The sequence below is a fragment of the Mytilus trossulus genome, chromosome 8 (genome assembly GCF_036588685.1).
Source record: "Mytilus trossulus isolate FHL-02 chromosome 8, PNRI_Mtr1.1.1.hap1, whole genome shotgun sequence".
Lineage (NCBI taxonomy): Eukaryota > Metazoa > Mollusca > Bivalvia > Mytilida > Mytilidae > Mytilus > Mytilus trossulus.
This window is the reverse complement of record NC_086380.1, coordinates 72,575,607-72,588,622: the sequence shown is the minus strand read 5'-3', so window position 1 is coordinate 72,588,622 and position 13,016 is coordinate 72,575,607. Positions and strand designations below refer to the sequence as shown.

At 32.6% G+C, this 13,016-nt stretch overlaps 2 protein-coding genes across 2 annotated transcripts in view; both read right to left on the bottom strand.

Moving 5' to 3' along the window:
* LOC134727964 (uncharacterized) overlaps nt 1-1,887 on the bottom strand; it is a 29,604-nt gene extending 27,717 nt beyond the window's left edge. The window contains exons 1-2 of the mRNA XM_063592362.1: nt 611-1,887; nt 87-185 (exon numbers count right to left, since the gene is read on the bottom strand). Coding sequence (XP_063448432.1) covers nt 87-185; nt 611-1,877 — 1,366 coding nt within the window. The 5' untranslated portion in view covers nt 1,878-1,887. The remainder of the gene's footprint in view (nt 1-86; nt 186-610) is intronic.
* A 2,512-nt stretch (nt 1,888-4,399) lies between these two features.
* The window catches only part of LOC134727963 (uncharacterized), a 24,679-nt gene continuing 16,062 nt past the window's right edge, over nt 4,400-13,016 (bottom strand). The window contains exons 4-9 of the mRNA XM_063592361.1: nt 12,349-12,475; nt 10,327-10,455; nt 9,087-9,225; nt 5,826-5,933; nt 4,829-5,390; nt 4,400-4,448 (exon numbers count right to left, since the gene is read on the bottom strand). Coding sequence (XP_063448431.1) covers nt 4,400-4,448; nt 4,829-5,390; nt 5,826-5,933; nt 9,087-9,225; nt 10,327-10,455; nt 12,349-12,475 — 1,114 coding nt within the window. The remainder of the gene's footprint in view (nt 4,449-4,828; nt 5,391-5,825; nt 5,934-9,086; nt 9,226-10,326; nt 10,456-12,348; nt 12,476-13,016) is intronic.

Genomic DNA, 13,016 nt, shown 5'->3' with positions numbered 1-13,016 from the left:
AATGGGTCTTCAATGTAGCGAGAATTCCCGCACCCGTAGGTGTCCTTCAGCTGGCCCATAAAAATATGCAATATATGTATATTTACCTATATATGATTTGATATCTACCCCTCTCCATGGTTTGTCGATAACTTCCGGTTCCAACTGAACCAAATCATCTTGCGTTCCCAAAACATTAAATGTTCCTAAATTAAATAAAATATTAGTAAATTGAACAAAGCGCTGATATTTCCTTTGTTGCCTGTTACTCCTTTTTTCAAAAGTTTCCAATTAGACATTTAAAGAGTATTTTACTTAATGCAATGAGAAACAAACCAAATACAAAACTCAGCTCGTATGTAAAGAAATATAAATATACATCACATATATAATATTATAGGTTTTGAACATTGTTGAAGGCCGTACGGTGATCTACCGGGGATAGATAATTTGCTATCTACTAGGTAAGTGCCTCATAGATAATTATAACACATCTTCTTATTTTATTTTATAAGGAACATTTGATAGCTAATTCCTTAATGGAAAAATATTCAACATTAGCTTTCCACATTTAATTCATTCTATAAAATCAATATTAATCAGCTATACCAAACCCTTCACGAATAATTACCGTAGACTGTAATGCCGACATCTTCCTTAAAAAGCAGCACAAGACCAGCCTCTAATGTTAAAACGGCATCTTCTTGTACCACTATATTGGAAATTACAACATATGGACTGCTTCCCTTAGTTAGGGTGAAGTTTTCACTTACAATTCCACCAATATCACCAGAAGAACTTATAAATGCTGCTTCTGCGTTTTGAATGTCTGAATAATTTCTGGATCCTAAATATGGCCGGAAGTTTATTTTAAACAATGTATTGTCATAGTTTTTATCATATATTCTTTTTTCAATCACATTAACATCATTTGTACCCCAGTAGTTTTGAGACGCATTAACTACTCTTCCAGTGTAACTATTTGTGTCACTTTCGACTTTTACATTGTATGAAGAATATTTGTTTTCAAAGAAATTTTGATATATATTAATAAACGGGGAAGTAAACGATATCACGATATCTCGGTTGTTTTCAAATTTATTCTGGACCAAGTTGATGGTTGAATTTCCAGAACGAGGCTGTAATAGTTTAACAATTTCTTCTGCAGTATTATTAAGGAATACATTATGAGATATTGTTAGAGTATCAAAATCAAAATCTGCCATAGAATGATTTATACATTTACCGTTTCCAACGAAATAGTTATTCTTTATCACTATTTCACTCAATTGGCCATGTGTTTCAATTGCTGTTGAACCTATACTTTCAAATCTATTGTTCGTTAAGTTCAATTCAATAACAAAATCTTGTGTATTGTCTTCTTGATCACAGAATGATATGAAAAAACCTTTATCACTTTTGTCAAATTTATTCAGAAATCCTGTTAAATCTACTGAGCTGGCTTTGCAACTGAAAATAGTTTTGTCACCATTTGCTACAGAAAACGACGATGAAATTATTTCACTATGTATCTTACTTGAGCAAGTATTTATTTCAAAAAGGTTTTCGCTTGCTGTTGCGAATACTGAGTTTTTGACGTTTAGATAAATATCAGTAAAATTTTCTGTGGCTGCTGCATCGCTCAAACTGAATAATTTTCCTGTTGAACTATACAATTCACTATTATCAAAGTTGATATATAACGTTTCAGTTCTGTTTATTTCGATATTTACTACGATGTTCGTTGTACTTATAATACTATTATTAAGATTTAATTCTAGATTTCCATGAAAATCTACTGCCGTGATAAATCCTTCTATCTGATCAGCTGTGACATTAATAACGTCAACTTTGGATGCTCCGTTGTGGACATACAAGCCAATATTACTGTCTTTCATGTCTATGTTGACCAACCTGAATTCTAGACATAATGAAGGAATTGTGTTTAAAATTAGTTATTTTAGTGTTAGTTGAAAAATTGCAGTGTGCGTGACAAAGTGTTTCAACGGAATAAGTTATCAAATTGAGTTTAATATAGTTTGAAATGAAAAGACATATATGATACAGTTATATCGTAATTTAACTGAAATTGCATCATTTTATGTAATCTGCATATAAACACAGGTATAATTAACTAACGTAGCAATCATTTAAGGAATAATAGTACCGTAGTAACTTCCCTTATACAAATTTGGACAGTATTACATCAAAACGCCGTTTTCTGGAATGTAATGCTTATAGTTAATCAAGGATTTTCATTATGATAAATAAGAGGAAAACGTTTATTTAACTACTGAATTCTGGCTTTCGCTAGTCATGTTTTTATTTAATAAATTATTAGTTTTCCAACCTTCGTTAAAAAGATGTATCCCGTTCCATTGCTGCTGCACCTTTTGTGCTTGTAAGATCGTACGATTTCCGGTGTCACCTAGGCAAAGATTTCCTACAAAAATGAGAATTGAATGCATTATTTTAATTACGCTATCCTTATGCTTCAGAATTAAGGCAAAAGTGGTATACCGGTGTTTAAAAGTCATATATCAAAACAAATTAGGGTAACAAACCAAAACCAAGGGAAACACATCAACGATAACAGGGAAACAAACGAACAAACGGAACACCAAAGTGCAACAAAAACAAACACCAACTACATATTAGAAACAAACTATGTAATAACAACTGTCATTTTCCTGACTTGGTACAGGACATTTTAAGAAAAAACGGTCGGTTGAACCTGGTTTAATGGTTAGCCAAATCTTCCACTTTAGGACAATGTCAAACAATATCGCTAAAATGACAATAGAAACACGCAAGAACATTCCTAACAGAGAAACGCACGATCAAAAAATATAATAGTCGACACTGAACGTTTTATTACTCTTGGGAACTTAAATTATCACGTAACAAATCAGTTACACTACATTTAGAAAATGAAAATGAGGGTCGGATGAAAACAAAACTTTAAGTGATCATTGTATGAACCTTTGATTTTGCCATTTTATAAGGGACTTTCAGTTTTATTGTCCTTGGGGTTCTGTAATTTTGTGGTTTTACATTTTGGTACGATATTCCAGAGCTTGTATTTCCTATCAGAAGTCAGTTTTCAGGGGATTGCTGCTCATAAAGAAGCTACCAAACCAATAATTCAAGTGGTGGAGTTGATTCACCTATAAATATTACAGTATGTGTTCCTAACGGAATAAATAGTATAGAATATTTGTTCCAACAGGAATAGATATTATGACCATGTTTATAACAAAGTTTCCATTGGATCTTCTGTTAGGCGGAACAGATATACGTTGACACCAGAGCACCTGCGATCAACCCCAGTTTTTGGTGGGATGCATGCTGCTGATACTTTAGTTTTCTATGTTTTTCTTAGTGTACTGCTGTTTGTCTGTTGTTTTTTTCTTCTTTTTTAACAATTACGATGTCGGTGTATTTCGATTTATGAGTTTGAATGTCCCGTTGGTATTATTTGCTTCTCTTTAAGAGGTGTTTCATATCATTGTTTGTCGGTTGTTGATGTCCTCTATTATCATCTGACCAACAGCCATTTCTTGAGTTTTATATACACTTTGGCCTTTTTAACTTTTTTGGATTCGAGCGTCACTGATGAGTCTTTTGAAAACGAAACGCAAGTTTGGCGAATATACTAAATTTAGTTCTAGTTTATCATATCACAATATGTACGAGCTTTTGAAGTATAAACAGTTTAATGAACAGAAAATCACAAAAACGTTTGAAAAAGAAAATTATAATGTAAAAAATAGGTGTATAGACGATGAGTTGCGTTAATATTACAATTATCAATACTGCTTGCAACGCTCTTCAATATTCGCATGGATAAACTCGTCTTATAACAATAAATTATTTCAATGTGCTGTTATTTTCCAATTTTCCATTAATCTACTTTATCAAATTGGATTAAAAACAACCACGAGCAACAATCTTATTTGAATACTTACCTATTACAATGATTCCTCTATTGGCGGTGAAATTAAATGTTATACCAAACAAGTGTACGTCTGCTGAATAATCAATTATGACTGTGCGGTTGACAATGACAGTATCTGACTCGAACGTAGACAGACTACTGGCTGATTTTATAACTCCACCCATTACATATGCATTAAAATCTGTATCAAACGTAATCTGGAAATCGTCAACTGTTGGGATATGTTGCGCAGACGTCATTAATGGATCAATAAACATGTGATCTGTACGAACACGCGCTTTCGAAGAGTTCAGGAAAACATCACAAATGCACGCTTTCACTAATGATATATTGTCTGTTCCCCAATAGTTGTAATCTGCGTTAATAGACTTTATCTTACTATATTTTTCACCGACTCTTATAATACAATAGTTAACTGTATTGTTGATGAAACTGTTATTGTTAATCAGATGAGATAACCCATCAGCAAGGTTTATCAGGGTATTTACAGAACAATTCGTTATTTTGTTCTCTACAATGTTCAATCTTGTATTTGAAATATAGATGACGGACATTGTTTCTCCATAGATATTTTCAAAGATATTGTTCCTCATACTGACCTGTACGGACGAATCTGAGCCAGCGTCCATTTTGAAACCACCGTGCAAGTTGTAAAAAGTATTATCAACTATTTCAAACATTCCAATTAAACGGTTTGCACCAATTGACACTGCATATTTTTTATTATACAAATGATTTTCAATCGTATTATTTGCCAATACGAAATTCATCATAACAGCTTGATCATCATGATTAGTAAAGGAAAAAACTATCTGAAGTCGTTTGTTATGTGTAAAATGATTATGACGTAGACTATTGTTTAAACTCAAATCACAATACCAACACGAGTACGTGTATTCTACGCCATTGTATCCATTTTCTACAAAATCGGAATATGATATATCAAAGATTGCTGATGGCTCATAATATCTGCTATGTATATACAAGCCATTTTCTCCATTCTTAGAAAAAAACGAATTGTGTATCACAAGGGAAAGTATAAGTTTTGTATATGCACTAGAAGAAAAAAGACCGCTTTTATAATTGTCATTTAATTTAGAATTATAAAGATGTAATACTGTGTCAGTGGATGACGCATCATTCCAATTTTCGATAACCAAACCGTGCTTGTCGTTGAAACTGAATTCCGACTGATCTATGTAGATATGTGGCCTTTGCTCATTACCGTGTAAACGGATGCCGTATGTGTTGTGAACACTTCTTGTGTGCAATATCGCAAATTTAGAAACAGATATTTCGTGTTTACTTGTAGCGTTACTTTGTGTTCCTCCAGATAGTTGTATTCCTGTATCACAAGCATAGATGATACTGTGACTTAAATGTATTCCAATACTGTCTCCTTGGATACCAGTGGTTGCCTGTCGGATGACAGCATTACAAAAACTAATGTTGCCTTAAAAATAATTATTTTAAAATACGAAAAATACATTGCAGTTATCTAACTTGGTGGCACTTTAATTTGTAGTATGTATCGCATTTAACCATCGTGTAAATGGAATTATACGAAAAAGCAGAATTTAAAATGAAATTAAAAAGAAGAATATAAAATGAAATGAAACAACTTCAAAAAGCAATATTTCCGAAATCTATTTTCCGAATCATCATGCATGTTTAAAACACTTTTCTCTTACTTATTGAAAATAACATTATATAATTATTTGTGCGCCTGAAGCGCTTTTCAAGATTATCTCCATCAAGAACCCCAAAACATAAACATTTGACTGCTAGGGATTTACATGTATAAACACAAAAGTTTAACTTTAAACCTTTAAAAATCTGTTCGCTAATGACAGAGAAGTAAATGTGATATTTGACTTAGATAAATTACCTCCAGGTTGATGGGAAATACCTTTCCACTGTTCTTTCTTTGATGTAACAGGAAACGAGGATGTAAAAATGGTTTCAACAGCTTCTATTCCATTCACTCTTAGTGTTCCTTTTGAATTAAAGTGGCATTACATATGTGAATTACCCATTGATTAAAATGCGCAGTTTATTTCGACAGGATCTGATTATCCGTCAAGAGAACATGGGACCAACCTAAGCTTTTGTTGTTTATTTGTAATTAGTCATATAGTTCTCATATAGTTGCTTATGTTTGTATCGTTTGTCAATATGCCGAATCCAAATAAAGTTTTACTTACTTACTTACTTACTTACTCATTATGTTTTTGGTTTTTCAAAAAATCAAAGTTTTGTTAACAGCTATTAATAATAATGAGCATATTAATGATAACTCAAGTTAACACAGAAGAAGTAAGATGCCCTTAAATGCAAATGGCAATATTATTTCACTGTTCTTCGAAATATGAAGCACTGATCCTAATACTTGAAATTTCAATGATTAGAATCATAACTAACTGGCAGAGATCTAAAGTCATTCTCGTTTTAAATACAATTCATCGAGCTACAGTCATCGTCTCGTCAGACAACATATTCAACAAAGTTATAATTTCTAGTGACTCCTTTTTATATAACTAATAACATATGTGTCGAGTTTTCTTCTTATATCTATAAACCCCGCCGCATTTTTGCGCCTGTCCCAAGTCAGGAGCCTCTGGCCTTTGTTAGTCTTGTACGATTTTTAATTTTAGTTTTTTGTGTATAATTTGGAAATTAGTATGAAGTCCATTATCACTAAACTATATTTATTTGTTTAGGGGCCAGCTGAATGACGCCACCGGGTGCGGGAGTTTCTCGCTGCATTGAAGACCAATTGGTGACCTTCTGCTGTTGTCTGTCTATGGTCAGCTTGTAGTCTCTTTGACACATTCTCCATTTCCATTCTCAATTTTAGTTGATATGATTGGTCGAGAGGACTTCCGGTAGTTGATCTTAACATGGTTTATTTTTCCATAGACGACGTTGCCCGAACTTCTTTTCGTAAGCAATATAAACAAGATGGTGGCGATAATAACACCAACGTGAACAAAATTTATTTCCACTGCATCAATTGTTAAATTAAATTATAAAGAAAAAAACGAGTTCATGTTTTTGCGTTAACCAACCAATATATTCATGCGTCAGGTCTATTCAGTGACAGACATATACAATTTACGAGTGATAGAGGTTACGAATGTTGAAAAATATATTTGTTATCTCCAATTTGAAAGACTTATAAGGATAAAACGCATTTTTCAAAAAAATATATTGGTGTATAAACTGGACCAAGTCACTCAAAAACATATCATATGTTTGTGAGTGAATTGTTCTAGTTTATACACTTATATATTCTTTTGAAAGGGCGTTTAATCTTTACAATAATATGTTTTCAATTTCAAATCACGCGATTTAACAACAAATACTAAACTAATGTCTTACAGTGTTATTACAAATCAACTGTTTGTTTTCATATTTGGGCGTTTTTCAATAAAAGCGTAACTTTCAGACCTAAAAAAATTGGAAAATCAACTTGTCTAAAATTTAATTTCAAGAGTTATTTTGAATACCTCTATAATAGACCTGTTTGTAAACAAAAAGTGCAATCTTAAATATTCTTTAAAATGATATTATTTTCATAATTTGTGTACTGTTTCGTAGGGGACTTTTTTCCCCTACCAAACTTCTTCTAAACACATATTTTTTGCAATTTTAAATGTTTCCTATAGACATTCCAGTTTGTTTACTTTAAAAACTAGAAAAATATCATTTTTTTTCTGAATTGGAAGACGATTTTTATCGATAAAAATTAGACAGTGCTTCATATATGAAGGTTCAACTCATGTTACGTAGTGGACATTTTGATGCGTTTCGTAGTGGACATCAACCTTATCATATGTTGATAAAAACATAATAAAAATTACATGAAACTAATCTTTGTTATTTGTTTTGCACGAAAATAATTGAAAAAAGATTAAAAAAAGACTGCATGGTAGTGGTAGTGTCCACTACGAAACGTTTTTCTCCAATACTTGTTTCGTAGGGGACCGTTTCGTAAGGGACGTATTCGCATGTTTTATTTTTTTCCGGAAATCCCTATACTACAATAGTAACACGACTGCTTGTATTCGTCAAAGCATTTATCAAGCTGTACACTGATATTTTTTTCATAATTTTAAAACCAGATACTGAAGGAGATTTGACCCGTTTCGTAGTGGACATTATCAAAAATACGGTATCACTCTGGTCCATTTGATGTGCTCAATTTTTCTCACCAACAATTTAATTGCCGTTATAAAAGCATCACTTCTTTTGTAAGACTCTAATGTTTATATCTCTTGCAAACAAAAAATACATTGATTTTATAAAACTGTTTATTGGCAAATTTTAATGACTTCGTTTCGTAGTGGACATTTTGTGAGGGACACACCTTCTGAAATTAAAAAACCTATATTGAAAGCTGTTTATTAAAATATGTTGGCTCTGAACATACTTTTGAATTATTAAAGAACTTATGTAAAGTAAAAAAACACATTAATTTCTTCATTTTTTTACGATATTTTAGAGTATGAATGTTGAACAGGCGGTTTAGGGACATGCCATTTTGGTTGTTTTGGACCATTCAGGAGTCAACATCTTATCAATCCCTCTAAAAATAAACTGTTTCTTTGCTTTAGAATGTCAATCTAATTCAATGTACTGACTGCACAAAAAATTACTTGCAAAGATCAAACACATTTTTTTTTAAAGTGGCTGGGACAAGAAAATACGTTTTTATTGAAAAACGCCCATTTATGTTTTAATGACAAAAAACACAGTTTTACTTTCATATTGAGCTAAGCATGATAAAAGCAAAATACAGCCCTACATACTGAATGATCTGCTATTGTTTTGTCAATGCTACTTATACATCAAGCAAGGCACGGATAATCAGTTTGAAGGACATCTCCAAAAGGTCTCGGAAAACGTCACATGTTTTGGAAATAAAACCCTTTTTTTTTTACTTTTAAAAATGTTTAAGCCTATAGAGAAACACATTTTGCAATACAACTCTGAAATGTACATAGCCATAATTATGACTGATCAACTGTTTTTTTAAATAATTACAGGATGATATACAAATCTATCTTTCCACGTTTCTCAAAAAGGGAATCGGAAACACCAACAAAATGTATAATGTAATTGAGCAATAAAGTAATTGTATAAATACCATAAACGTCAATGCCAGCTTCTGATGACGTGAAGATGACAGACACGCCTGCCTGTATCGTCAATGTAACCAACGGTCTAATACTAATATGTCGATCTATTATAACTGGACTTTGACTAGGAATCCAAACTGTGTCATACTGCAACAGAGAGGTAATCAAATAAATATATAGATTATGAGGACAAAATGAAAATAGGCCTCCAGGTAAAAACAATATTTTCCTGAAAAATATTCGTTTTAATTTTTGCAAATTGCTTGAAAGCAAAAGGATTTACTAAATTACACTCAAATTGAGCACAAACAACTGATAACAGGCCTCGACTGGACAAGCCAAACCATTCATATGACCATGCTCTGACATCCAGTTAAAAATAACAATGAGTTGTTCAACAACCACTGTCTCTTCAGTGATGCTCGAAGACAAAATATTTGTAAATCCAAAACGTTGTAAAACGTTGGAGAGATTATCAAACTTTAAAGGATCTTAAACATAGCAAAATCAGACAAATAAATGAGAAATTTTTATGAGGGATATCTTCCATAATTTAAACAAAAATCAAAATCTTATAATCAAATTAAAACAGTATTCCTATTTTCATGCAATTACCAAAGTAATGGGGCCTTTGGTGCCCTCGAGACTAAAAGTTATTCATAAAAGTTCAGAAACTGAGGTAGCAACTCAATTGTAGTAATAACATAAACATTGATGATGTCTCTTCAGTAATACAATGGCAATGAGACAACTCTTCGCAAGAGACCAAATGACAAAAAAACTAACAACTATGGGTCATCGTACGGCCTTGCACAATGAGTTAAGCCTATACTGCATAGTCAGCTACATGTATGAAGGCCCCGAGGTGATATAAAGAAGAACCGTTTAAAAGATGACAAACTATAGTCAGCTACATGTATGAAGGCCCCAAAGTGATATTAAGAAGAACCGTTTGAAAGATGACAAACTATAATTGACATTTACTCTGAAAATATTGAACAACTCTTAAAAAAAAATAGTCAGAGCAGGAGTTTTGAGTAGGAAAAAGGCAGGATGAGCAACTTGGCAAAAAACTACTTGATGACAATTTATTTTAAAAAGAAATGTCAGGATAAACAAACAAAAAAAGAAGGCAGGACCGAATAGGGTAAAAAATAAAAAGGTAGGACAGAGATTACACCTCCCCCTTCTTTAGCCCTTTTTAAAAATCTAATGGAAAGCTTTGTTATTCAAAAATGAATATTTTACCTCGATATTAGTTCCTATTATTGTTGAAATATTGTTGGATGCCACATCATTTCTTTTACATCCATATAGTTCCACTCGCATTGACGGGCTCCATCTGTATTCAACAGGGTTAAATGCGATAAATCGAGTCTGTAATAAAAGATATGCATTATATACTTCACATGCTGGCTAACGACTGCTCTCATGTAAACTACTTGTTTTTTTCTCGGTGTTGGACGGAATTAGTAGGTTTAACAGTCTTACTTATTCATAGATAATTGTTGTTATGGAAATTTTATCAATTATCGACAAAGTAGACCATTTTGGAAGTACATTGATTGGTATATTGCCATAGCTCGATTGTTGTGACCGTAACTGCATTGTTGTGACCGTAACTGCAATGATGTTTTAACTGTTCTTTCAAGGTTTCAGGTACTATAAATTATCTTTCTCTAATTCTATGGAAATATATCCTTTCCGAACCCATTGTATAAAAACAATTTAATCAACGTATGGTTGCCGGTGATCTCAGAAGATGATTGGCTGATTCAAACGGTCATAACCCTTCTGAGCTCCCTGAAATGATCAAAATGTTCTGTTTTCAATGAAATTGACAACTTCGTGGAAAATGGAAGCCTCGAACTTATCCAATCGAGATAGTTAAATTATTAATTTTAAAGTCCGAGCCACGGATAATTTAACTATCTCGATTGGATAAATCCGATAATCCACTTGTATCAATGTAACAATCTATATTTATCTTATACTAAAATTATTTAAGAGACGCAAAGATTTGGTTAGGAAGTTGATTTTACCTGTAAAAGCCAACATACTATTATACTTTCATGTTTTAGGTATTTGCTCATTTCTTTTGCCACTAATTTCCTGAAGCTGTAGATGGAAAACAAAACAAAATCTTGTGTGTGCGTGTTTGCTCTTTTGTTATACTGAATGTCTTTAAATGTTTAAATCGATTAACAAATAATAAGAATTTTTAGATATACGTTTTGCGCCTATTTGCCAAAATTTTAAGGCCCTGGTTTGAAGATGAGAACCCAAGACATCATAACATTGGTAAACAATAGGTCACTTATTTTTTTAACCCATAAACTTGACCAAATTAGAAATTTCGATTTAAAATAGATATAAGAAGATGTGGTATGAACGCCAATGAGACATATCTCCATCCAATCACAATTATTAAAGTAAACCATTTTAAGTCAAAGTACGGTCTTCAACACGGAGCATTGGCTCACACCGAACAGCAAGCTATAAAGGTCCCTTAAAAAGACTAGTTTAAAACCATTCAAACGGGAAAAAAACTAACGGTTGAATCTATATAAAAAACGAGAAACACTTATGAACCACATCAACAAATGTCAGCTTCTTTATATCAGATTTCTGACTTAGGACAGGTGTAAACCATTGCAGCGGATTTAAACGTCTTAATAGGTACCAACTTTCATCCTTGTCTTGATGTAGTGGTTAGCGCCTCGGACTAATAACCCAAAGGTTCCTGTTTCGATTCCCGTTTCGCGATGAAAATATCAGGGACTGAATTTTTGGCTCTGCTTGACACCATTTGCGAGTATGTTCTTTAGGAAACGATGATAGTCCATCGCAAGGGGACGATACATGGCTGACCCGTATTAAGAGCGAGCCACATCTCTTGCACGTAAAAGACACCCTTGTAGATTTCGAAAAAGATGCCGCTACAAGGCAGCACTCACATCCGCAAAGTAGAAAGGGATTTATATAAGTTGCAAGACTTGTTTCCCAATCAACTATAAATATATATGTTTAAACTATCAATAGTGTAACATCACAGCTAAGAAAGACAGATTTTCTCGAACAATGGTCAGACTGCTCTTTGATAACTCAAAAATATGCAATGAAAAAATTAAAAAGCACATTTTAAAGCACTAAAACAAGAGCACCACATATATTATAAGTGAGTGCAGGTGCCCCGGAAGGGTAATCAGATCATGGTCCTGTCCATATGTTGTGCTGTCCACATGTTATTATCATGAACTTAAAATTAACCTTTATCGTCGGATTAAACTGAATCTTTGTGACCTTGTCCTGTCTGTTGAATGTCTCGCCAAGTATTTCATCTGACAGGTACGTATTGTATGCAGTCCATATTAATCCATCTTTGCTGTGAAATATTCTGAAGGGAAAAAAATATGATTATTCTCAAGCTTAGCATCACTTGATTAAAACCTGATTAGTGAAAAATGAAAACAAAAACTTTTATTTTAATCATGTCCGTCTGAAGTGCTATTCTTGATTTACCTTCATCGGGAGCACTCATAGCCGCGAATTTATTAGATCTGAAATAGCTGCAGAGCTGTAGGACCATAAAAAAATACATTAAATTTATAGCCTAATCCATCTAAGTTTATTTTTGCAGAAATAAGTTAAAATCTTAGTTTCTTAAAATAATTTAAAAATTCAAAAACGAAAGGCTTGTAAAGATTTTTCAGTATCGAATAGCCGGTATCGATCCCGTGCTGTAAAAATTATTAAAAACAAAAACACTTTATAAATGTAAACAGTAGAAATAGTCAGAAAGAAATCGACATCTAGGGAAACAATTTGAACAGGATGAATACAAAACAAAAAAACATATGCACACAATATTAAAAAAAACAAAACAATTATTAGCCAGGCGGGGGTATTTATAAATTTGATACCAAAATAACATATAA